Here is a 26,943-nt window from a genome sequence, read left to right on the forward strand (position 1 = left end):
TGGGAAAGGTTGAGAAGGAGTTATGGAACATGTTTTTCCTTCTCTTGATAAGGAAAATATTTTCCTCCAATTGTAGGAAAATGAGTTCATAAGAAAAATATTTTTCAAAACATTTAAGCCAACCAAACATGAAAAAATTAAAAAATATTTTCCAGAAAATATTTTCCTCGTACCAAACACACTCATAGATAAATGTTTTCCTTTTCTTATTCTCTCCTTGATTGCATTCAACGCGATTAATTCTCTTAAGACTTCATGATAAATAATAACTTAAGAATTTAGAGATTGGTTATTCATTGCTTTTAATTGTGATTTATCTTAATTTTGAACTGCAACTATAAATTTATTTGTAAATCATTTATGTGACCATAAAATCTATTCTAAGTTGCACAAAAAGACTTTCTTGATTATTTTTTCTTTCAATCAAATTATTGCTTAATCGTATTGTTATTCCAATTAAGTTATCAAACTCTTATCTCCAATTTTTTTTAGAATGAAATATAGTTCTCTTCTTTTGGTAAGCTCTTATATAAAAAATTAGTCATATGCTCTAAGGCTTTTTACATTTCGTGCTTCTCTTTTTTCCTAAAACTTGTACAAGTGTTCAATTCTTATGGCATTAACTTGTAATTTGTATTCTATTTTTCCTTCTTTTTTGTGAATTTTTGTGGTAAAAACTAAATAGATTCAAGACAATATTATTCAATAATTATACAGATTATAATTGATAATATTAACGAAAAACACAAATTTAAATTAACAAGATTATATTTATCGCTTTGGAAAATATTGTGCAAAATTAATAATAACTCATAAAATATCATTTTTTTTACATCATTTGATATTATGACACACATCTTTGTTACGTTAAATCTAGTGACACACCCATAATCTTATAATCTTAAATCGAGAATTCGCCTTGGACCGCCTACGCATATAACTTAAACTCTTCCAAATTCTTATGAAATTATGAGTGTTAAACTTATCATCAAAATAGTTACAATCACCGGTACTGGGAATTACAATAATTGTTTATGTTAGAGTTGTTACCTCTCGCATTTAACTGGGCAGTTTCATAGGGGAGAAATACAAAAATAGCCAGATTTACAATTGGTCGTTCAAAAATAATCCAATTTCAAAAGTAATCGAAATTTAACCACTTTTCATGTAAAGATAAATCTGAACGAAAACACTGTTCAAAACCCAAAAAATACGCCAGTATATTACACTGGAGTTCCAGCATAAGTATGTTTGAACTCCAGCATATTATACTGGAGTTCCAGGATAAGTATGTTGGAACTCCAGCATAATATGATAGAGTTCCAGCATAAGTACACTAGAACACCAGCATAATATACTGGAGTTCCAGCAAGTATAATTGTCCAGTATAATATACTAGAGTTTGGAGCACCGGTGCTCCAGTCTCCAGTATATTATACTGGAGTCAGCAAAGTATACCGGTCCAGCATAATATGCTAAAGTTCATACACATGTGCACCGAACTCCAGTATATTATGATGGATCGGTCGCTGTTGCAGCAAAATAATGGCTATTTTTCATTGACTTCGTAAACGCTGGCTATTTTTGAATGACCAGTCCGAAAACTGACTATACCGTGCTATTTTTACGTTTCATAGATACCTACTTTTGGAGTCGCCCTTACACATTGCTCAAAACTTTGCAAAATTTACCTACCACGGTCTGAAAATTTTCAATCTCTTGAATGCAACTTCAGAATCAGCTTTGAAGTTCTTCTATTTTCCAATGCAACAACAACCCAGTAAAATCCCATAAGTGGGGTCTCAGGAGGGTAGTGTGTACGCAAACCTTACCTCTACCCTGAGGGGTAGAGAGGCTATTTCCGTTTATCTTTCCAATGCAACTTAAAAAAAAATCTGATCTTAAGTAGTTCTATCTCTTCAATGCAACTTAATAAATCAAATTTTAAGTTCTAAAACATAAATCTGTTCTATGAATTTCAACAATCCAATACATGATTCAATGACCAAATCTACTCCAAATGAGGTCAAATTTGAAATATAACTTTCGCATATAATAAAGAACAAACTCAATCATCAAGTTGTGAAAACAACAACAAATCCAACAAACTTATTTTGCATCTAAGAAGAAGATGAAGAACACTAAACACCTACCATTTGCAACTAAGAAGAAGAAGAAGAAGAAACCAAACGGCTCCTGAATACAGGGGACATGTATACAAAGAAGAAGAAAGCAGAAGTATAGCTCTTAAATACATGGATGAATACAGAGAAGAAGAAAGCAGCAGTGAATTAGAGACACGTGAAACTGTAGTTACCCAAAAATTGGATATCAATTAAACTTTTTAAAAAAGTTGGTACAAGTTAAATGAGGGTGACCAACTAAGACATCACCATAAAATTTTACCATTTAACTTGAAAGTTTCACATCCAAGAAAGCCAAAAATTGGTTCACTTTAAAATCCAGAACCCAGGGGACAAAACAAAGGCAGGCCCAAGTGCTGTAGGAGGACTACAATAGCTCCCACAAGAAGCTCAAAACAACTGTATAACAACAACAACGACCCAGTATAATCCCACAAATGGGGTCTGGGGAGGGTAATATTTACGCAGACCTTACCCCTACCCTGAAGGGTAGAGAGGCTGTCTCCAGGAGACCCTCGGCTCAAAAAAAAAGCAACAGGAGCCGATATATTAGTACCATAAAAATGCATAATACAATAACAGCAATATAAGAGATATGAAATACAGAATACAAAATACGAAATAAATGGCTTGTATAGTAAAACTAGCACGTAAAGCCCTGCATCAATAGACGACCAATGACATTCTTAGTCTAACTCCTAACTAGCTAGGTCTCACTCTATTGTGCTGTAGAAATATTCACAACTTTCCCCTAACCTACAACCTTAATGCTCGACCTCCATAATTCTCTGTCAAGGACCATGTCCTCAGTAATCCTAGGTCGCGCCATGTCCTGTCTGATCACCTCTCCCCAATACTTCTTAGGTCGCCCTCTACCTCTCCGCGTGCCCACTACAGCCAGTCGCTCACACTTCCTCACCGGTGCATCAGTGCTCCTCCTCTGTATAATATATATGGGAAATGTAATTAAAAGAATAACATCATTTACATCCGCTGCGACATCTTTTGATTGATGACTTATTTATACAAGCAGATTAAGCTCATCGACTGCTGGTTCCAATCATATCATAAATTACAGAGTAAAATTCTTCTTTTCGTGACTGCAAAAGTATAAAAAGTAAAAATGAAAAAAGGCTATGCTACCTTCCTCACAAAAAAGAATATTCATCTCTCATCTCTGCTGAACTTCAAGGTTGTTTCTAGAGTAAAGCTCATTATATATTCCTCGGTAGTTACTCTGATCTGGCAGCTGTGAAGAAGGAATGAAAGCCTGCAGCTTGAACAGGTAATATGTCACCAAACCTGCCCACTTGTCCATCGGTTAGTATTGATCCCAGTTTCAGTGTGCTCTCTCCAAATTTGCTGCCAACCTGGATATTGTTGGTAGAAAATTCAGCCTTACGTGAGGAAATAGAAGCTTATTCAGTCAAATCAATAAGTCATCCCATGATTCACAGTTTAAAATAGCAGCTCCAGTAACTGGACCATTTCCCTGAAACTACATGCTCCAAATGGCAAAGACCCGGACTTTCTTTATGTGATAATGAGCTACAATATCAGATTCACTTCATGTAAAGTAGCACTTTACATTCTATATTAAAAAAGTATCACTTTACATTATCATCATTAACTGGAAGATGTTATGGTAGCACCAGTTTTCAAAATGAGGAAATTGGTGGTGACTTCAATACCACAAGGTTTCCTTGTGAGAGAATACATTGTTCAAGGTTTGACAGAGGCATGAAGGAATTCTCAGATTTCATCGAGGACTTGAATTTGATAGATCCCCCTTTATTTGGGGGAAAGTATATTTGGTCTAAAGATAACTCCTGCAGAGTGGCTCCTAGGATCGACAGATTCTTGTTTTCTGCCGAGCGGGATGATCTATTCGGTGTAATCCAACAATCTACTCTTCCTCGTATGGTCTCGGATCACAGTCCATTATTTCTCGAGTGCGGGCACTGGTCTAATAATGTCTCTTATTTTAAGTTCGAAAATATGTGGTTGGAACATCCTGAGTTTGAGGAAATAGTCAGAAACTGCTGGAGTTCTTTCAACATTCTTGGCAGACTAGATTTTATTTTTGCAAAGAAACTTAAGTTGCTGAAACTCGAGTTGAAGGAATGAAACAAGGCCTCTTTTGGACATTTGAAGAATAGGAAATCGTGTATTCTGAATAGGATTCTGGAAATTGACCAGTATGCTGAAGAAACACCTCTGCCAGATGATCTACTTCTTTCCAAACCAAGCTTACAAATGGAGCTTGAGGAGATTTTTAGATTGGAAGAAGTCTCATGGAGGCAGAAGTCTAGATGCCTCTGGTTGAAGCAAGGAGATAACAACACTGGTTTTTTCCACAAAATGGCTAATTCCCACAGGAAGTTCAATCAAATTGACAAGCTGGAAGTTGGGGGTAACACTACTGATAACATGGAAATCATCTCTAATGAGATTCTTAGTTTTTATGAGTCCTTATACAGAGAGAATGAGTCTTGGAGGCCAGAATGGGAGTTTGCAAATGCTCCCTGTATCTCTAATGAGGAAAAAGAATGGCTACATCATCCATTCCTGGAAGAGGAGATTCTGGAGGTAATCAAAAGTTGTGAAAGTGACAAAGCTCCTGGTCCGGATGGTTTCTCCATGGGATTTTACAATAAGTGTTGTGGAGTAATAAAAGTTGATTTGTTGAATGCTCTCAACCACTTTCACAATCTTGAATTTTTTGAGAGAAGCTTAAATGCTTCTTATATTGCTCTCATTCCCAAGAAAACTGGTGCAAAGGAACTTAAAGATTTCAGACCTATCAGTTTGATAGGCAGTTTCTACAAGATTCTATCAAAAACTTTGGCGGATAGACTTAAAAAAGTGCTTCCTAGTCTAGTCAGCCCCTCTCAAATGGCTTTTCTTAGCGATAGAAACATCACAGATGCGGCCTTGATTGCTAATGAATGCTTGGATTCAAGAATGAAGTTAGGAAAGCTGGGAATCCTTTGTAAGTTAGACATCGAAAAAGCTTTTGATCATGTCAATTGGGGTTTTCTGCTGAATTTATTAAGGCAAATGGGCTTCAGCCGCAAATGGATTAGTTGGATCAGATTCTGTATTTCCTCAGTAAAATTCTCTATTCTCATAAATGGCAATCCTCATGGTTTCTTTTCTTCGCAAAGAGAACTAAGACAAGGCGATCCTCTTTCTCCTTTTCTCTTTATTCTTGTCATGGAGGGCCTTAGTAAGATGTTATACAGTGCAGTACAGGCAAACTGGATCTTGGGTTTTCATGCGGACTGTAGAGGATCTGGGAATCTCCAAATCACTCACATTTTATATGCAGACGACACTCTGATCATGTGTGATGCAGAGGAACACCAAGTCTTGATTTTGAGGATGGTTCTAACTTTTTTGGAAGTAGTCTCGGGGTTACACACCAACCTCACGAAAAGTTCTCTCTTCCCAGTAAATGATGTGCAAAATATCAGTCAACTTGCCAACATTTTGCAGTGCAACATTGGAACTCTTCCTACAAAGTACTTGGGCTTACCTTTGGGAGACAAATATAAATCAGTGACAATATGGAATGAGGTGATTGAGAAGACGGAGATGAAGTTGGCTAACTGAAAGAGACAATATCTTTCTTTAGGGGGCAGAGTCACTTTGCTCAACAGTGTGCTCAGCGCACTCCCTACCTACACCATGTCTCTCTTCCCGGCTCCTGCCTCAGTTTTGAAAAGATTGGACAGATTGAGACGAAACTTCCTTTGGCAAGGAAAGAAACAATCCAATGCTTTCTGCCTAGTGAATTGGAAATCAGTCACTAGAGATAGAAGGAAAGGCGGTCTTGGTATTAAGAACCTAAAAGGTCACAATGAATGAAATGGCATTGGAGATTCAACAAGGAGGTAGAGGCACTATGGAGGAGGGTGTTGGTGGAAAAATTCACAATTGAGAACCCCTGGAGTACAAAAATATCTACAGCCTCTCATGGTACCGGAGTATGGAAAAATATCAGAGGTTATTGGAACAAATTCAAGTCAAATATAAGCTTTATTCTTGGTGATGGGAGGAAAATCAGATTTTGGGAAGATGCATGGTTGGGTCACACCCCACTAAAAGACCAATTCACCGACATTTTCAGCTTATCTTCTCAACAAAAAGGAGAAATTGCAGTATTCTTTTCAACACAAGGGTGGAATCTTTTCCCAAGAAGCGATTTTAATGATTGGGAAGTGGAAAGACTATGTATTCTGCTTCGAGGTTAAACAACATAACCTTGGATCACAACAGAACATACTCCATAGGTTGGAAAAGCGATCAACAGGGTCTTTTTTCAGTCAAAAGTTGTTACCACATGCTGGATTCTAGCAGCGACGGGGTATTATGTCCTTGGGAAAAGGTTTGGAGAAGCAAGGCTCCTTTAAAGGTTGCTTGTTTCTCTTAGATTGTTGCTCGGGAGGCTTGTCTTACACAATCAAACCTCCAAAAGAGGGGGTTTCAACTGTGCAGTAGATGTCCATTGTGTGGAGAGCATCCGGATAAGTTGGCCATCTCTTCTTGCATTGTAGGGTCACTAGGCAGCTGTGGAATATGTTTCTGGTAATTTTGGGCATGAGTTGGGCCATGCCAAAATCAATTGTTGAGCTCTTGCAAGGTTGGAGCAGAGAGGGGATTAGTAAGAAATCTCTAAGAACTTGGAATACCATACCACAAGCCATCTGGTGGACTGTCTGACTTGAAAGAAACAATAGAATTTTTGAAGGCACATCGAGCAATATTCACAGCCTTAAACAGAGATGTATTTTTTTGTTAGCTTTTTGGTGCAATCTGGTAATTGAACATGATGTAGATGGAATGCCAGATACAATAGAGGGTTTGCACAACCTGTAATTATGCCTGATGCACTGGCTTAGTGCATAAATTTTATAATATCTTTAATTACTTATCAAAAAAAAACAAGACATGTCCGGTCTTGAGAATCATGGAGAAAATGTTTCAGAAAGAACCAAAAAAGGAAAAGCAACTCTCAGATCTGTTTCTCCCTATCGTCATGTATTCACTTGGTACGAAAGTGGGCAGCTTAAAGTAAACAGACCAGCTGATCATTCTAATGTGGCATTTTGTAAAGCTTTATCCGTTATTCCACGTTCTATGCTCCGGAGGTACCATGCCGACAGGTCCCATGTGTTAGATTATAGCACAGTTCAACTAGATAAGAGCTTGGGTTATGAGGAGGAGCCAGTTGCCATTGTTGATAGGCAGGTCCGCAAGTTGAGGTCTAATAAGATTTTAGCGGTGAAGGATCAGTGGGCGGCTCAACAAGTCGAGGAGGCGACTTGAGAGACCGATGAGGACATACGAATCAGATATCCACACTTATTCCGCGCTCCAAGTATGATTCTAAATCCGTTTGAGGACGAATATTTGTTTAAGAAGTGGGGAATGTAACGACCCGACCGGTCGTTTTGCTTTCTAGATTCTTGTTCCTCTATCTAAGACTTCCTGTATGTGCTTTTACTATTTTACGACTTGTAGGGACGGTTGGTTTCGATTTGGAAAGATTCAGCTTGAATTTGGAACACTTAGTTCCATAATAATGGCATAAAGTGGCCAAGTTTGACTTGAGTCAACACTTTGAGTAAATGACCTCGGAATCGGGATTTGAAGGTTCCAATAGATTCTTATGATGATTTTGGAATTGGGCATGTGTTCGGATCGAGTTTTGGGTGGACCGGTAGCATTCAAGATGCATATTTTTTCTTGAATATACATTAATTAGTAATCATATATTTATAACTAATATTGTAAAAATAATTAATATATATTTTCTAAATTAATGGAGTAATATCTAGTTTAGTTGATTATAAAAACTAAAAACATACATTTTGTAAGAACATCATGGAATGCATGTTTGATAAAATAAATTAAAATTTATAAATATAATATCATAATATTATTCAAATATTTGACAAAACTAATCTATCAATTTTAACTGAAAAATGAACAACATGCAATGTGAAATAATAAAATCACAGTTTCAAAATAATAAAAAAAAATAGTTTAACATATGTCAAATTCCAACATAATAAAAATAAGTTCCAATACAACTTAAGATTAAGAAACATAATAGGTTTATCATATCATTCAACAACGGAATTCTACTTTAAGGACATTACTCATTATATGCCAAGTTTGAATGACTTATTATTTCTAATATTAGGAGGTGTAGTTTCAAAAACTAGAATAATAACGCAAAATGAAGAAAATAAAACATATAAGAAATAAAATATACGAGCAATTACATGGAATCATAAGAAATAAAGGTAGAGAAATAAAAGATAAATAATGTACAAAGAAAAATATATTAAAATTAATAAAGAAATTAAAAAGTAATAAAATAAAAAGAAATTAAAATAATGGAAATAAAAAGTTATAAAGAAAATAAATTACAATAAAAACAAAAAGGAAAGAATTTCAAAAGTAACCTTGTAATTACATAGTGTAATTACCACCAATTCTCACATCCCCTTAAGAATTGGAGAATATAATTAACCTCTCTAGTTACACTCAATTTCATGCGGACCAAGTAATTATTTTGGCCAAACAAACATGTCAAACTGTGTAATTACACCTAATTACACCCAAATCCAATTCGTAAGTGAATTTCCAAACAAGCTTTTAGTGTTTTTGATGTCCGTTTGGGACTCCGAGCCTTAGAATAGGCTTGTATTGTGATTTGTTTTGTTCGTAAGATTTGGCGTCATTCCGATTGTCTAAGTATGGCTCGTCCCGTTTGGAGTTACTTGGAAGAAGTTTAAAGTTAAAATGTTGGTTAATTTGGCTTTGAGGTGCAATTCTTGGTTTCGAGTAGGTCCGGATTATGTTTATAGACTTGTTGGTACATTTGACTGGGGTCAAGGGTGGCATGGGTGTGTCTCCAACCACCCGGAGCAATGTTTAAGTTGGCTGATTTCCTGGTGCTGGTTTTGTTCTTCGCGAATGTGGAGAGAGTCTCGTGTTTGCGATGAAGGATTTGGGTTGGAGGCATTTTTGTGCTTCGCATTTGCGTTGGTGGGGTCGCGTTCGCGAAGGCTTAGGTCAGTAAAGCTATGCGTTCGCGAGAGGGATGACACAATCGCGAAGGAGTTGGGGCTAGGGATGGCATGTCGTTGGCCTTCGCGTTCGTGAAGGATCGTCCGTGTTCGCGAAGGGTAAGCTAGGTTAGCCATGGCGCGCGGAGCCCCGATCGCATTCGCGATGAGTATTTTTGGGGCGATGGCAGCTTTGCCTTCGCGATCGCGAGGAGGCTTCCGCGATCGCGAAGAAGGAATGCTTGGGCAGAACATCATTTTAGCAACGGAACTTAGGCTCGTTTTTCCCATTTCTCACTTGGCTTAGCCGATTTTGGAGCTTCTTGGAGGGGGATTTTCATCAAGCACTATAAAGTGAGTGATTTCTACCTAATGTGAATTAAATATATGGGTTATGGGTAGATTTTAACTTGAAAATTAGTAGAATTATGAAATTTTGTTGAAAAATCTAGGATTTAGTAAAAATGAGGTTTGACCAGGAAAATGATGATGGAATTGGGTATAATTTATATATTTGAGTTTGTAAGGTCATGGGTAACATTTATCTACAAAATATTCCGGAATCCGGGCACATGAGCCCGGGGGTGACTTTTATGGACTTCCCTAGCGAGGTTGAGAAATTACTCTAATAGTTAAATTATAAACTTTTGAACATATATTAATTGATTTATGCGTCATTTGATTAGTTTCGGGTTGCTCGACGTTGTTTTGAGGCGACTAGTGAGGTTTGAGAGCCGAATAGAGGACTTGGAAGCAAGGTAAGTCTCTTGCTTAATCTTGTAAGAGGGAAATTATCCATGTAGGTATTCTAATTGTTGTGAGCTATTTTTTATGGGTGCTACGTACATATGAGGTGATGAGAGTTCATACGTATAGCTAATATAATGATTATGTCCAGGTACAGTTAGGACTTTACCATGCAATATTTGTATTACTTGAACTCAACTTTTTAGTTTAATTACTTAAATTTATAATTGAGATTTGATCAGAGATTTTGTTAGGCCGAACCTCTTTACCTTGAGTTTTTGGCGGGATACTTGATTGCCGGTAAAAATCATGCTTTCTTTATGTTCCTATCCTTGTATTGTATTTATGTGACCCGTAGTTCGGAAAGTCCCTCTATTCCTATGGATTGGGCCGTACGACCTCGACAGTATATTTGAGATGAGTCTGGATCGGGCCGTATGACCTCGGCAGTGTACACTATTATTAGGGATCGGGCCGTACGACCTCGGCATAATCCGTGCATAATATGACTAGGAGTCAGACTATATATGAAATTTCCTTCTTGACTTTAGACTTGACATTTACTTGATGTTCCTTATCTGTTCGAGAAAGCACATGGTATTTGAGGATTTCTTATTATTATTATTATGTCAAAGGATCATGTTAGTTACAGTTACTTACTCCATCACTACTTATTGTGCATGCATGCCTATGTTTCATGCACTTTATTTATTGTACCACTAGTAAGTGTCGATGTCGGCCCCTCGTCACTATTTCTTCGAGGTTAGACTAGATACTTACTGGGAACGCGTTGATTTACGTATTTATACCACATTTCTGCATTAATTGTGCAGGTAGTACTGAGGTAGGTACTCCAGGCGGTCATACGAGCGCGCATACGCACTATCTGGAGACTTAGTGGTGAGCTGCTCTCCATGCTCCGATCTGCAGCACCCGGAGTCTCTTCATGTTATATTTATCATCTATCTATTTTGATCCAGACAGTAGCTATAGTGGTTTGTATATTCTACTAGATTGCTCGTGCACTTGTGACACCGGGTTTTGGAAATTCCTAGTAGAAAATTATGGTTTTTCCAAATATTATCATCATTTCGTTTGATGTTTCGTTTATACTTTAAGGCTTAGTAAGAATGTAAGTATATCTCTATGGTTCATTCACTTAACTTCATTCACTTAATGAATCACAAGATTTTAAGAGTATAAAAATGGATAATTAAGTTGATGGTTCGTCGTTGGCTTGCCTAACGCCGATGTTGGGCGCCATCACGGCCTATAGTGGGAATTGGGTCGTGACATAACCTAAAGACTTTTTATGAATAAAATCAAAAATCATACTCTCCGACAAAACTATCTCTGTTTTTCTAGCCATCTATCAATTAAATTTTGATATATCTTCCTTTCGAAATTTAATTGCTCCAATAGATTATGTGGGAAGCAACATTCTTTGCTCAAATTTATCTTTTTCATGGACATAATGAATTACTCTTCCTAGTAACGATGGTCTTAACAGCAGAAAACTAAAAGGTATTAAGTCCTAGTTTTAGACATTCTGACTCATCTCTATTGCCAATAGATAAAATAAAAGCTAAGATATCATTTGATACACCCAAAATATCATTTGCCATTGGAAAAACAACTAAGTACACCCAGTACATATTGGATATACATACATTCTAATAAGTTGTTAATTCTTCTGTTTTAAGAATAACATATTATTACTTCTTGGCACGCAGAACTTGTGTGAGGCCAATTTGTCTTGTATAATCTATATATCTTCAGGAGGAACACCTTAACAAAGAATTTACATTTGCTCTTTTCTGATTTACTTCAATACATTATATATTTATCAAGATCGATTCTGAACATCAATTCATGATACCAGCAAGCGAAGTCTAGTTAAGAACGGAGATAGGAGTTCCCTAAAACCTTGGTCGACTAAACCAGTTCTCGGTGAGAGATCTTATCACTTTACTCTTTGAGGCTCTCTCTCAATTAGTGGAACCTAATTTTCTGACAAGAATAGTTTTGTATTCTCTTGCTATTAACAGAGGAAGCTGACCAATCACAAGGATTTGTTACCTTCTCTCTAACTGAATTAGTCGCATATTCTACTCTGTGGTAATTTGCAAATTGCTGATGCGAACAAGCAATTAGATTTCCTTGTACGATGATCCCGTTGTATAAGAACAAGGGGAATATCCAAAATTGCAATAACTATCGGGGTATCAAGCTACTGAGCCATACTATGGAAATATGGGAGAGGGTGGTGGAGCTGAGGGTGAGGAGGATTGTGTCAATTTCAGAGAACCAATTCGGATTTATGCCAGGGAGTTCGACTACAGAAGCTATTCACCTTGTTAGGAGGTTGATGGAACAATATAGAAAGAGGAAGAGGGATTAACATATGGCGTTCATCGACTTAGAGAGGGCTTACGATAAAGTACAGAGGGGGGTGCTGTGGAGATGTTTGGAGGCTAGAGGTGTTCCTGTTGCATACATTAGGGCTATTCAAGAATGTACGAGGGTGGCTAAGACTCGGGTAATGACAGTGGGAGGGGACTCGGATCACTTCCCGGTTGTGATGGGGTTACATCAAGGGTCAGTCCTCAGCCCATTTCTGTTTGCCCTGGAGATCGATGCGCTGACGTGTCACATTCAAGGGGAAGTGTCGTGGTGCATGTTGTTTGCAGATGACATTGTACTGATTGATGAGAAGCGTTGTGGTGTTAAGAGAGGTTAGAGGTTTGGAGGCATACTTTGGAGTCTAAAGGTAAGTTGAGCAGGAACAAAATAGAATACTTGGAGTGCAAGTTCAGTGGCGCGACTTAGGAGAGGACGAAGACGTGAGGCTTGATTTTGGGTCTATTATACAAGGGTATGGGGAGGTTGACGAGGATGTCACACACCATATTGGGCGGGATGGATGAAATGACGGCTCGCTTCCGATGTTTTGTGTGATAAGAATGTGTCACCAAAAGTTAAAGGTAAGTTAGAGCGGTGGTTAGACCGACATTGTTGTATGGGGCGGAGTCTTTTTTTTTTTTGATGAAGTAAGTTGTTTCATTAACAAAAGGCATCAAGAAGATGCACGATTACAGAAAATTGAAAAGCATAAATAATACTAAATGTTAGTCCCTTTACATCTTGTCATTCTAAGACAAAGGAGCTAACAAAATACATTAATTGGTCAAGACATCCCATGGCCAGAAGATGAAGATGGCGGAGATGAGAATGTTAGAGGTGGATGTGCGGTCATACTAGGTTAGATAAAATTAGAAATGAAGTTATTCGGGACAAGGTGGATGTGGCCCCTGTGAAGGACAAGATGCGGGAGGCGAGACTTAGATGGTTCGGACATGTGAAGAGGAGAGGCATTGATGCTCCGGTGAGGAGGTGTGAGAGGTTGGCATAGGAGGGCCAATGGAGAGGTAGCAATCCGAAGAACTATTGAGGAGAGATGAGTAGGCAAGATATGACATTGCTCCAGCTCACTAAGGACATGACCATAGATAGGAATGTGTGGAGGTTGAGAAATAAGGTAAAGGGTTAGGTGGTCGAGTGTTGTCCTTGATTGTAGCAGTAGCTTTGATACACCACTTGGTGCCTTCCGTGTTTTTTCAATTGCTCAAGAAATTGAAATTTGGTAAAATCAATCAGATAAAACTAGTGTGTGATAATCAAGTTGGCATACATATTCTCAAAAGATATTGTTACAAAGTTTATAAAGTCAAATGATCAGCTTACAGATATTTCCATCAAGTCTCCCATCCACATCCGATGTCGGAGACAACCCCCCCCCCTCCAAATTCACGCCCTAGCCACCTGGAGCGTTGACAATATAATATGTGGGCTTAACATCAGTGAAACAAAAAATTAGGATGGTCTGCCTCAGATATCATGATAAAGAAATGAACCTTGGGACTAACTTAATCTCAAAAGCTAGCTCATAAAGTTAGGATTCCCCAAACCATACAAGGGACCAAGTCCCCCATTCCCATCTGATGTGGGAGACTCAACAGGGTTCAGGAGAAAATCACTAAAGTGGATATTCTTTTGTACAAGTACAATCAGTTTTTCTATTTTGGTGAATGGAATTCCAGGAGCTAATCCTCCCATAAGGGGCTTGAAGCAAGGGGATCCGCTGCCCCTTTTCTGTTCATCATAACAATGGAGGGACAACATGATGAAAAGAGCCACTATGAATGAATGGCTAAAGGGGTTCCAAGTTAATAACAGGGTACCACATGGTTTGGAAATCTCACATTTACTTTATGCTGATGACACATTGGTGTTATGTGAAGCCAATCTAGAGCAGGTGAGACAGTTGAAAATGATCCTGGTCATATAATTAGGCTATTTCTAGACTGCACATTAATTGGAGAAAGAGCATTTATTCCCAGTAAATAAGGTGGAAAGAGTTTCAAGTTCTTGCAGGGTTTTGGGATGTGAAGTGCGACACTTGCCAACAACCTATTTGGGGCCGTCTCTTGGAGCAAAAGCCAAGGCAATGGAGATCTGGAACAGGTTGGTTGAAAAATGTGAGAAACGATTGGCAATATGGAAGACCTAGTACCTATTTTTTAGGTGGCAGAATTACTCTTGTCAATAGTGCGCTAGATTCTTTGCCCACTTATGTAATGTCTTTTTCCCCAACCTGTGAAGGTGGAAAAGAGACGGGATGCCCTAAGAAGGAATATTTTGTGGGAAGGGAACAGAGACAGTAGATGCTATCACTTGGTTAAATGGACAAGGTGGGATGTAGCACATAAAGCATACAAAATGTGGATAAGGTGGATCCATACGTACTCCATCAAAGGGCAGATCATTCATGAAATGAACATACCAAACCAGGCAAGCTGGATGGTGAAGAAGATACTAGGGACAAGGGATGTTGTCAGTCATATACAAAGAGATGTTATACAGAAGAAATCTATCATCAGGTATATCTACAATCAGCTACTGGGGGATCATCCTAAAGTTGAATGGAGGAACTTGATATTCCAGAACAGAGCCGGACCTAAAGCTGTGTTTACATTATGGTTGTACTGTCATGGGAAGCTATTAACAACTGACAGACTCCTCAAATAGGATATCAGTGTACAACTAATATGTGTACTGTGCCAGGTATCGGATGAAAGCAGGGATCACCTCTTTGGAGAATGCAATTTTTCAAAGGAATTGTGGAACTATTGAAGTGGCTGCAAATACAAGCTCAGATAGGACATACATGGACTCAATTCTTCAGGTGGATAATACACAAAGCTAAAGGGAGAACATCAACAGCAAAGATCATAAGAGTGACATGTAGAATTCATCCATGCAGTATGGAAAGAAAGAAATAGCAGAATCTTCAAGGAAGAAGCCAGAAATCAAGAAAGCATAGCCAGAGAAATAGCATGTGTGTGTAATATTAGAGGCACTAGTGACATACAGAAGCTGAACTTTAAATTTGGCAATCCATAGACCAGCTATATGTATAGGACTTAGACTGCTGGAAAGTAGAACTAAATAGGAGGTCGTTTGTTTGCTTTGTTCAGAGTAGCTAGCTGAGAATAGCTATGCTTGTTTTGTAACTTCCCTACTTGGTGATTAATTAAAAAGGGCAGCCCGGTGCACTAAGCTCCCGCTATGCACGGGGTCCGGGGAAGGGCAGGACCACAAAGGTCTATTGTACGCAGCCTTACTTGGTGATTAATATAAAATTTTAATTACAAAAAAAAAGACTCGGTTAAATGGAGCTTAGTCATCACTAGCAAAAAAGAGGGTGGTTTAGGTATCAGGAATTTTAGAATATAAAACAAGAGCTTACTAATGAATTGGTTGTGGAGGCATAACACAGAAGAACAGGCAATATGGAGAAATGTGATCACTGAGAAATATGGACAGCAGGATAATTGGTGCTCAAAACCAGTACAATAGACCCTTGTGGTCCGGCCCTTCCCTGGACCCCGCGCATAACAGGACCTTAGTGCATCAGGCTGCCCTTTTTAAAACCAGTAAGGGCAGCTTTTGGTGTAAGCAATTGGAGGGCAATCAGGAACCATTGGGAGGAGTTTGCTGCTAACACTGGATTCACAACTGGAGATGGCAGAAAGATATCTTTTCGGAATGATAATTGGTTGGGCATGGGCCACTTAGAGAAAGCTTCCCTGAATTATATAATCTGGCATCAGTAAAGATTCATCAATAGGGGGACTATGGAGTCAACAAGGATCGAATATAAACTTCAGAAGATCTTCGAATGATTGAGAGATTGGTAGAGTTGCTGAATTTTTGAAGGCCCTAGAACCCTCCAAAGGCACAACTGAAATAGCAGATTCTCTCACCTGGAAAGAGGAAGTAGAAAGGGCTTCACGGTCAAAGGAGCATACAATTTGCTAAATAATGCTGGACAGCAACATGCGTATTGACCTTGTTGGAAAGTTACAGTTCATTTCAGTGTATCCTGTTTTGTTGGGTTTAGTAGCTAAAAAAGCTTGTCTAACCAATGAGAAGCTACAGAGAAGAGGAGTACAGCTGACCTCTAGATGTTTCCTGTGCAAGCAGATCAAGAAGAGAACAGCCATCTTATTTTGCACTGCGGTGTCAGTACACAGTAGTGACAGCTGTTCTTTGCTTTAGCAAACATTAAATGGATTAAGCCCAGGAATACTTGTAATCTGCTGAAGTGCTAGAACAGTGTAGGTGGCAATTTAAGGAACAGGAGATGGTGAAGAGCTATAGAAGCATGCATATGGTGGATGTATGGAAAGAGAGGAATGCTAGATGTTTTGAAGATAAGCACAACTCCTTACAGAAAGTTAAACTGAACTATATTTTGTCTTTTCATTTTTGGCTTACAGAATCTTCTGTAGAGGATACAGAAACATTATTTACAGTTTTCAGAATCCTTGTAAGAAGAACAAGGACTGACTGTAACTTTTGGAATTGTAAATTTGGCTGCCAGGTGAGTCTTTGTGTTGATGAGTACAATGTTACCTTTCTCAAAATAAAAAAACGATTGTTTTGCTATTCACCTAAAATTCCGAGGTTACAAAGTAAAATCTTAAGAAAACATAAAATGCATCTTATGAAATTCATAAACTGAAATGTGAGACAAGCTCAATCTGCAATTTTTGAGATTTAATTTTCTATTTTTTTTAAAATTGTTTTTTGTGATTGAGCTCAATCTGCAATTCTGAGAAGATACATATAATATCAATTTTTCTTAATACGTAGATTATACTTTGAAATAAGTTGAAATATAAAATAAAGTAAATAAATTTACTTAAGATATTAAAATTTGATGATTTTAAAAATTAAAATAATTTCAATACCAAAATAAGATATTAAATAAAATATCTATATTATAGAGGTAATGCGAGAATATTTTAATATTACTAAAAAAATATATTGATAAATTTAAGTAATACCCGAATATTTTGGCAAAACAATCAAAGTGAATAAATTAGATTTTCAGGAGTAGGAAAAATCTATATTATACTTTTTATGTTAAGAAAGGATATTTCATCAAATAGTGAACTAATAAAAAGTCATATGAAAATGTAAAAATACTAAATAATGAATAGTGCAATAATGAGAAGTAATAATGAACAAAAAATAGAAAAAAAATATTTATATTTTATCAAGAAAGTAATGATTTCTATATATTAGAAATTAATTATTCTGAGACTTATTATATTTTAAATTGGGAAGTTATCAACACGTAATATAACTGAATGTGCGTGTTTGCCGTAAAAAATATCAAACCTAATATATAGTTATTTGCTCATTGATATTAGGCCATAGGTCATTGATTACAAAGTTATAAACTATATCTTTATTATATTAAAAGAAGAGTATTTAAATATTATTAAAAGGAGAATCTATTTGTTGGATTCTATTTGCTTAAATTTTAATATATATTATTAATTGATATTTCTATATCTAATTTATGGTCCAGAATACTATTTTAAATGGTAGGATATAATATTATATGATAGAATTCTCCAAAAAAACTTTAAAAGAGTATTGAGAAAAGTCACTTGGCACTTTTAGGATAAAATTTAATTTATTTTAATAAATTCAATGTTTATATCTATTTATCTATATCTATAGATAGACCTAGTCATCAATGTTTCTTCTATATTCACTAGAAATATGGATGTGACATATTAAATAAAAAATTATAATTATAATATGAAGAAAAATAAAAATTGGAGAAAGGCGTAGATTGAGATAACTTATGAATATTTAATTTTTTGGATGCGGTCGCTAAATTTAGTGTGTAATATATATATATATATATTCCTCCGCTCTTTTTTACATTGAAACGATCCGCTATACTAGTTACAAATAAAAACAAAACGGCAGCTATCAAATCAAGATCCACAAAGTAAGACGTAAAATTTATTAGATTTCTCCTTTCTTTCTGCACGAGTCTGATTACTCCTGCATATTTTCAGATCTAAGAAATTAAGGAAAATTCACCTCCTTTGGTTTAAAACGGAAAGAGTATGCGAGGAACTGGCATTAAAAAAATATTACAAAGGAGATTCTACAGAGACTAGGCAAAGAGGAAATGGTTTACCTGCATAAATGATTTCAAAAAAGGCGATGTTATCCCAGAAGCTGAATTTTCATCGATGTCAACCTTTCGAGACAGCTCGTCATTCGTGTAACCTTTCCAGGGACTTCTCGATGAAACATCATCAATAGATGCTGAGATTGATGCCTTGGTTGTCCCCCTCGAAGACAATGCTGGGGCACTGGATACAAGCATAAATTTACGCATTCATGGAAGGATACATGACAAATTGTAGTAAACCCATTCCACATGAGAAACATTAAAGGATGATTACTTTCAGAGAACAAAATCATAGATCCAACAGAAAGAATGCAGTGCGATTTATACAAATGTGTGAAATGTAATCAATCCGTCGAGACAATCAAGGAGGAGGGAAAATCCTGGTAGAAGTTAAAGAGTACCACTAACGGAGCAGAAAATGAACTGAGCGGAGAAGTGAACTTATAAAATTTACAACAATATCAACCTGATGGGGAGATATTTGAAGCGAGGTACTGTGGAGCAGCGCAAGATGTTTGATTCTGAATTGGTTGGCAGTTTCTGGGCAGTGTCTGTGTACATCCGGTTAAGCTGTACAAAGAACCCAAGGAGCACAGCATGCCTCAGGTATGACTGCCTCTCATTCTCCCAGAGATATGGCTCATAGCTGGAAATGAATCGGATAAAAGTGTCAACTAACAAGATCAAGAAGGCACAATATATCAATCTACTATCCACCCAATGGCACTACAACAAACCCAGACCCCACTTGTTGGACTTCACTAGGTCTATTGTTATTGATGTTGTTGTTGTTGTTGCCATTGTTCCGTTATTTTTGTTTCTCCATTTACAAGGTAGGCACCCAGAGAGAAAAAGAGCATAGAAAAGACAAACATTTCTTAATAAATGAAAATTCTAATAATTAAAATTTTGAACAATAATTCAATTATAAAAGTTACAAATCTTAATAAATGAAAACTCTAATAACTAAAATTGTAAACAATTTTTCAATTATAAACTAGCACATTAGCTGCAAAGATAAGGACAAAAATAAAAAAGGTAGAGAGAAAATGAGGTGATTGTAATCTTTTTGTCCATTTAGAGAGATGCTAAACACTTTAACATGACATTCATAAGTTTCAAGAATCCAAATATGGTTCGACCTTGATGTTTTCAAAAGTACTTCATCATTTCATTTTGTGCAGGTTAAATTAACCTACTACTATTCATGCCTAGTCAGAAAAGCCCCATAAAATGGGAAAGAGGGGGTAGCAGTTTGAAGTTAAGATACGAAAGCAAATTTACATAGCAGCATGAATATTTTCATAGAGTTTATCTGATTTGGAAAAGCTTACGTGAGCCAGTCAATAGGATCCAGTCTCTGTGCAAAGCTACTTATCAAGCCATTGACACGCTCTTCAGTTACTGATTTACTTAGTTGTACATCATGCTTTCTTCTAAAAGGATGCTTCATTTTAGGCATTTTCAGTGACTCTTCATTTGCATTAGAATCACCACCAGCGAGAATATCTGAAGCAAATCTTAGATCCAATAAAACTTGCAATAGTCCTTTTTCTGAAATCTGTGATCCCTGAGTTTCTTGACTGGAAAGGAAGTCTCCATAAATATGAATCACCTATCAATATGCCACAGTCATCAGTATACAGAAGCATTAATTGCCAGAAAGCTTTTCTAGGGTGAAATTGTTAGAAAGCTTAAGAAACAAAAGTACTCACTCAAAGCAAATCAAATTCAAATCCCTTTCAAAAGGAAAAAACAAGCCAAATAGAAATCAGTGTTATCAAAGGCAAAAAGTGCATAAAAGCTCTAAGGTTCATTGGGGCTTGAAGCACAAATAAAGTATGGGCTTTATGAAAAAATGCGTGAAGGGAGAAAAATTACAAATATGTATGTGTAGTACTAAACTAATAACTATAAGCATAAATAACATATGGACCAGTGTTGTCAAAGGAGCGCTGAAGCCCTGGAGCAACGCACAAAACATGTTGAGCGCTTTGCGTCGCTTAACGGGCGCTTTAGTGTCGTCATTAAGGTTAAGGCATACTCTTCCTTGCCAATAAGCATAACCCTGAAGAGGTGACACAAACAATTGATATTTAACTTTATCGTAATTGTTTTTCAATTTTTTTGTTCATATATTTGTTAATCATACTTATACTTATTAGTCTTGGACTACACCTATATATTTGTAGTTATTCTCCTTTTCTGACTTTCATCATTAAAGCCCATACTTTATTTGCACTTAAATATCCGAAGGACCTTAGAGCTTTTTTGCTTTTTCCCTTTGATAGCACTAATATGGACAAAAAAACTGGAAAAAAACATTACGATAAATTGAAATATCAATTGTTTAGCGTCACCTCTTCAGGATTACTCTCATTGGCAAGGAAAAGTATGTTTTAAGGCCTTGGTGATGACACTAAAGCGCCTACTAAGCGAGGGGAAGCGCTCAACATGTTTTGCGCCTCGCCTCAGGGCTTAAGCGTGCCTTTGACAACACTGATAGAAATAGTAGCAGAGAACGAGAATATTAAAAACTCTGAATTGTTAAAAGTACTTTACAAACTTTTTTTTTATAAGGTAAATTGTATTAATCAAAATGGAGAGAACTCCCGTATACAGGAAGTATACCAAAAAGTAGAGAATTTACATCATAACATGATTCTCTACAAAAGACGCCCAATCTTCTATACAAATAGGGGCTATATGAGTACACCAAAAAGTTAAAAGTACTTTACAGACTTGTCTAGCAGACGGTAGGCAACCCCAGTTATCAGCTAACCTAGTCATGTCTTTTGAATGGTTTAGACAAGTGAAGAACTTAGTGGTAAGGGCCCTCCACCTCTTAATAAATATTTATTTTCTGCAGACGTCATGCTCCTGAAAACTAGTGAAAACCTTGATTTCTAACTACAGAATTGCGTAATTGATCTACAAAAAGTCTCAGACTTTGTTACTATTCTCAAAAAAAAGTCTCTGTCTTAATAACTGTTCAACCAATGAATTCTGAGACACAAAATCAAAAGACTAGGTTGTCAGATGCGCCCAACTTGAAATGATGTATTCAGCTACAGCATATTACAATCAATAAAAAAACCTGTTTCCTTACTGCTTGATAGAGGTTAACGTGACTAGAACAATCCAACCTTATAACTAGTTCAAGCTTTGAGGAGCAGATATTCAGTAAATCCATCAGGACAAGATAATCAGATATGCAAGAGAAACTTGACTGAATATAGCAGCTTCTTCCTTTTTTCAGTAAAGGCTCCAGAGAGCCATGTCAAAACAGGCAACACTATGAGATCAGCTGCTAAAATAATTTAGTAGATATTCGAAACAGCTGACGATTTAAATAAAATAGAACATAAGTTTCCAACTATAGAGACATAAATAAAATCCTTATGAAGTGAATAAGATCGCCAATGCTGGTGAGTCATATTTTCAGGTTTTTATCAACAAGAGATGAATGTATCATGAACCAAATTCAAATATTCAATAATAGAGATCTCTAAGAGGATGAGATCAGCAACAAGACATGAAAGGATGATTAATAAGAGGTTGATGTTCGCAATAAGAAAAACAAAACATTGAATTCAAGGTCAGTTTCAGACAGATAGTCATTTCAATGAGGAACCTTTCAGGGTCCATTAATTCCAGCAGAAAATAATTCCAGAAAAGGGCATTCAGTCCTTTCTTGCTTTCCATACCTTTCCACAATTAAAAGAGGCATATAGGAAAAGGTGAAGCTTAAATTTTTCAATACCTTATCTAACAGTCTTGAGGCAAAGTTTTTCAGAATAGGTTTATCAAGCACATGTCCACCTACTCGCTGAATTTCTTCACAAGCTTGGAATAGAAACGAGGTTATGTACAAAGAAGGCATAGAAGGAAGCAATATCTTCATCTCTGACTGGCCTTCATTTGACTGATCTTGCTTAACAATGGTCTCCTCCCAACCCTGCCAAAAAGTCAAAAATTTAAGATGAAGAAGCTTGTGTAACCAATTTACAGCAATCAATTAGCAATTAAGAGGAGATGATATCAACTTGATAAACTAATTTAGAGTGACCAAAGAAGAAATTTGCATATTATTTGAGCATGACTGACTTGTGATAGTTCACTTGTTTTTTTAGACAGACTTGGGATGGTGTTCACTTATCAATAAGAAATGCAAGTTTTATTCATGACGTAAAAGAACGATGAAAGAGGACCACGTAAACCAGAGCACACACACAGGTGCCTTACACCCCGTGCAGGACACAAAACCCGCTCTACACAAAAGAAAACCAAAACCTTCTTCTTGTTTTGGGAATAGGCATGTTTTCTTTTCTTTTTCCTTTTTACTATAACTGTAGTGCATGCGCCAACTTGCGTGCACCCTCGACCTATCCACCGGCACATACTACTTCCACCAACAAAAATATCAGGTTACTATACCCACCAAACTTATGACATGGAAGAAATCACCTAATTTGAATCCTTATCCCCCCCCCCCACCCCCTTTTTTCTTTCCTCTGTTTTGAGTAGGCATGTTCAGAAGCGAAAATCTTCTCATGATATAGCATGGCCAAGTACACTATACACCATCAAGTGAGGCACCTATCAATATTACCATTCTCTCTTTAAAACTGGCCTTCAAGCGTACAAAGTGTTAAGAAAGATTGGATGTTTCTTAGTCGCTGCTCACGCGCGGAGCGGCATTAAATGTGCTTCTATTTAGCAAACAGAGTTTGACTGAGATAAAGCAGAATCAAAAGGAGCCCTGGCCCGCAACGAAACTATCTATCCAAAAATTAAACTGAATTTACCAACAGCATTACACCTGACAGAACACTGAAAAGGAGGAAGAAAGTAAGAAAAGAAAAGGGTGATGAATACTGCCAGACTTTGTGAAAGTTAATTTTTTTTTTTTCTTTTCCTGATAAAATTGTGAGACTTACTTTATGTGCAGCTTAAGAAGTCATAAAAAAATAATTGAGAATCACATATTGTTTTAAAAGAAATCAAGAATTGCATCAGTATATGTAATAGGAAAATGGCACTTACTCTCAAGGCTGTTGTTACAAATAAGGCATCATCCTGTTTGAGATTTTGGGATAAGATAACTGAAAGTTCATCAGAAACCCAAGATATCCACATATTATAAGCTCTGATGCAAAGATCTTGGGTCATTTTACTTAGCTCTTCAAGTTGTGGGCTAGAAGTGTCATCCACCCCGAACAAAGCAGCAGATGCCGTCGAACTTTGTCTTCTAGGTGAATCAAACATTGTCTTTCCAGGACCTTCAGAGGTTGGGGAGTCCATGGGTGGCATAGAGTACCTTTGTAGAGCTGGGGTCCTAAGCGAGCCAGCCCTTCTAGTTTCACTCACCCATGACCTTGGTGAACCAAGTATGACAGGAATGTGTCTGGAATGCTTTTGGAATGCAAACAAAAGCCGCCCTATAAATAGTGACCTCTCAACAAGTATAGCAGGCGATGGCACTGACTCATCTTTTGGGTTTTTGTTTTGAAGGTTAGCAGACAATGCATCCAACTCGCTCTTCAGTTCCATTAGTATAGCAGACATACTTAGGTAACATTTATTTTGTAAATGTGGGGCCATATCTTTCAGTCTCAAGGATGCCTTGGGAGACTCCAAGAAGCTTAGTAGGTCTTTTAGAACACTCTCACAGCAGCTGTCCACGGCATCTCTTATCCTGCTGACTTCATCCCCAAAGTAAGCAGTGAGACAACTGCGAAAATCATTCTCCTCAGGCTGCTGTGACTTCGCACCAGGAATGGCGGTAACCTTTTTACCATTTGGCTCCATGAACCAAACACCTCCACCATTTAAAGATCTATTCAAGTACGCCTGGAAATTGACCTGCTCGCCAGGAGTTCCTGATATGACCCCCACTGACACTACAACATCAACTAATCCACTCAACTCATCAAATCCTTTATCAATAATTGCTTTCATCCTTCTAACGAAAGCAACTTCAAATATCTCATCCCATAGGTCTGAATCACCTCCCAGGACTATCTCGTGTATTCTCTTCCACGGCAACTCAATTTCAGACCCAAAAACACTCTTAAGCCACTCCAAGCTCCCTTCCAAAACCTGTTTATTTTCCATAGTTTCCCGTATCAATGTCTCAGCAGATGCAAGATCTTTCCCGCTGCTGATAACATCAATCAAGTATTTACCATTGATCTTGTTCATGATGTCCTTGGCACAATTCCTCAGCCAATCTGAACATACCTTGGAAACGAAATCCCTATCCAACATTACCATTTGCGATTCCAAATCATCTCTAAAAGAGTTCCACAACCTCACTTCCTCATCCGGATTAGGTATTCCACCAAACAATTGAGAGGCAGGAGGTGAACCCAAGACAGTCTTATAAAACAAAGGCATATCATTCAATACTTGCAAGAATAATTCTCCTACTTGTCCCACTGTAACCTGAATAATTTTTAACGCTTCACAATAAACTAAAATCACATCAGAACTAGTAGCATTAACATTGGAACATGCATTTAGTTTCTGAGAAATACAAGATTTCCGCGAATCAAGGAACAATGTTAGAACCTGTTTGGGATCAAGCTCATCAATGACAGCAACTGCAGCTAGAGCATCCGCATAAGCTTTTATCCCGAGGCCAAGTTCCTGATCCAACAATCTCTCTCTGCTTCTCTGGGAGATCTGAAATTTAAAACTCTCCACGACCTGCCATTGATGCTGAAGCAAAGGAAATTTCGAAAGCACACTTCTGTGATCCTTATTTTCATTCAAGCTATGGTGAACGTGTTTAGCACGAGCATAGCGAGCAGAAGATTCTAGAAACATTGATTCATCGAGACAGCCCCAGATATTCTCCGGCGTATCAACAAGATACTTAACCCGACAGGCAATCCCGTAAATTCGAGCTTTTGCAGGGTCAGAAGAGACAATGGACTTAGGGGAACCGGCAGCGACGGTGGAAGAAAGAGAATGAAGAATGCCCTGGTGTATCGCGGCAATATTGGCAGAAATAGACTCGCACGAGGATTTCATTAGAACAATGGAATCGGCGGAATCTATTAGATCGCGATAACGATTGCCGACGAGTTGACGGAGCTCTTCGCTCTTGTCTTGGATCTGTTTTCTGGTGGCGGCTTCCACATTTCGGATTTCGGCAATTGGCTTTGTGCGGAAGAGTAATTCAGCATCTTGGTTTCTGGCGACGGGGGTAGAGCTAAGGCGGTTTTGATCGGCGGGTGATGGGGATGTAGGTGTCACTACCCTCATTTTCGACAAGAATTTGCAATTGGAGTGATAGTTAGAGATAACAGGTTGGCAAAATAACTTCCATTTTTCGTGTATGTATATGCTTGAGTAGAGATATTACATTATCAAACACTGTGCTTCAACTTCTTCCTCTGCGAGACTGACCGGCTCCGGATACACCTGAGTTTTGGGTTTCTTTCTCGGGTCCCCGAAGTGGGTCCGGAACAGAAAACGGGTGTTAGTTGGGGTCGATCCGGGTCTTTTTTATTGGAATTTGGGGTTGTTCAAAACCGAACCAAAATCGAAGCTTAATAGTTTATTGGTATTGGGTTAACGGTTCAACGGATGGGAAACAGATTGAATTTTTTTTATTAACGGCTTATCGATTTGGGGCTGGATTATTCAATTTTCCTAACGGATAATCCGTTAACGCGTTAAGAATATATATATATATATCCATATATATATATTAAATATCAAAAACCTTTCCACTTTCGGTACTCTATCTCTAATGCCTAATTCCTAAATACGTATACTTGGACAGAACCAGCACCTGATCATGTGAATAAATCTGATGAGGTCACTTAGACAGAACCTGCACCTGATCATGTGAACATAAGCCTCGAGCTTGATCATAATAATGGCTCCAACACGAATGGCAACAGGGAAGAGTTGATAAAGACCCTCGTCATTGGTATAGTGATGGTGTGTATACTTATTGCTGTGATTGTGGCAATGCATTATCCAGAAAGATTGCCTCTTTTGCATTCGCTTGGCCAATAAATTTTCTGCTTCCTACGGTAAGTTGTGAGTGGAGACTTGCGTGAAACCAATATAGATTGAATTAGACCGATAAACCGTCCGATAAGAGCTAAATCGATACTAATCCATCCGATATCTTATCGGGTGGCTAGCGAATTAATACATTTAAAAGCCGATAACTAATAAGTCAAACTGTTAAGAATAAATAACCGCTCAATCCGCTCGATATGCAGCCCTAGTTGTTGGAATTGCCTTTGGAAGTGTACCAAAGGGAGATAAGCAAAAGAAACGAATGTAATTGCTGCTCTTACTTTAACTAGTTGCCGAACCCAAGTGAAAATGTCGAAATCGTTCATTGCATTTTTTGACTTGTGGATGAAGAGTACAAAAT

At 37.5% G+C, this 26,943-nt stretch overlaps 1 protein-coding gene across 1 annotated transcript; it reads right to left on the reverse strand.

Moving 5' to 3' along the window:
- Positions 1–3,127: 3,127 nt before the first annotated feature.
- Positions 3,128–26,480, reverse strand: LOC107825715 (conserved oligomeric Golgi complex subunit 1). The gene is made up of 6 exons (XM_016652610.2): positions 23,586–26,480; positions 22,303–22,497; positions 19,874–20,154; positions 19,006–19,185; positions 18,543–18,720; positions 3,128–3,514 (listed from the first exon to the last, which is right to left on the reverse strand). Exons 1-6 carry the CDS (start codon positions 25,809–25,811, stop codon positions 3,377–3,379), a joined length of 3,198 nt encoding a protein of 1,065 aa, XP_016508096.1. The 5' UTR covers positions 25,812–26,480; the 3' UTR covers positions 3,128–3,376.
- Positions 26,481–26,943: the final 463 nt, after the last annotated feature.

The sequence above is a fragment of the Nicotiana tabacum genome, chromosome 6 (assembly GCF_000715075.1).
Source record: "Nicotiana tabacum cultivar K326 chromosome 6, ASM71507v2, whole genome shotgun sequence".
NCBI lineage: Eukaryota > Viridiplantae > Streptophyta > Magnoliopsida > Solanales > Solanaceae > Nicotiana > Nicotiana tabacum.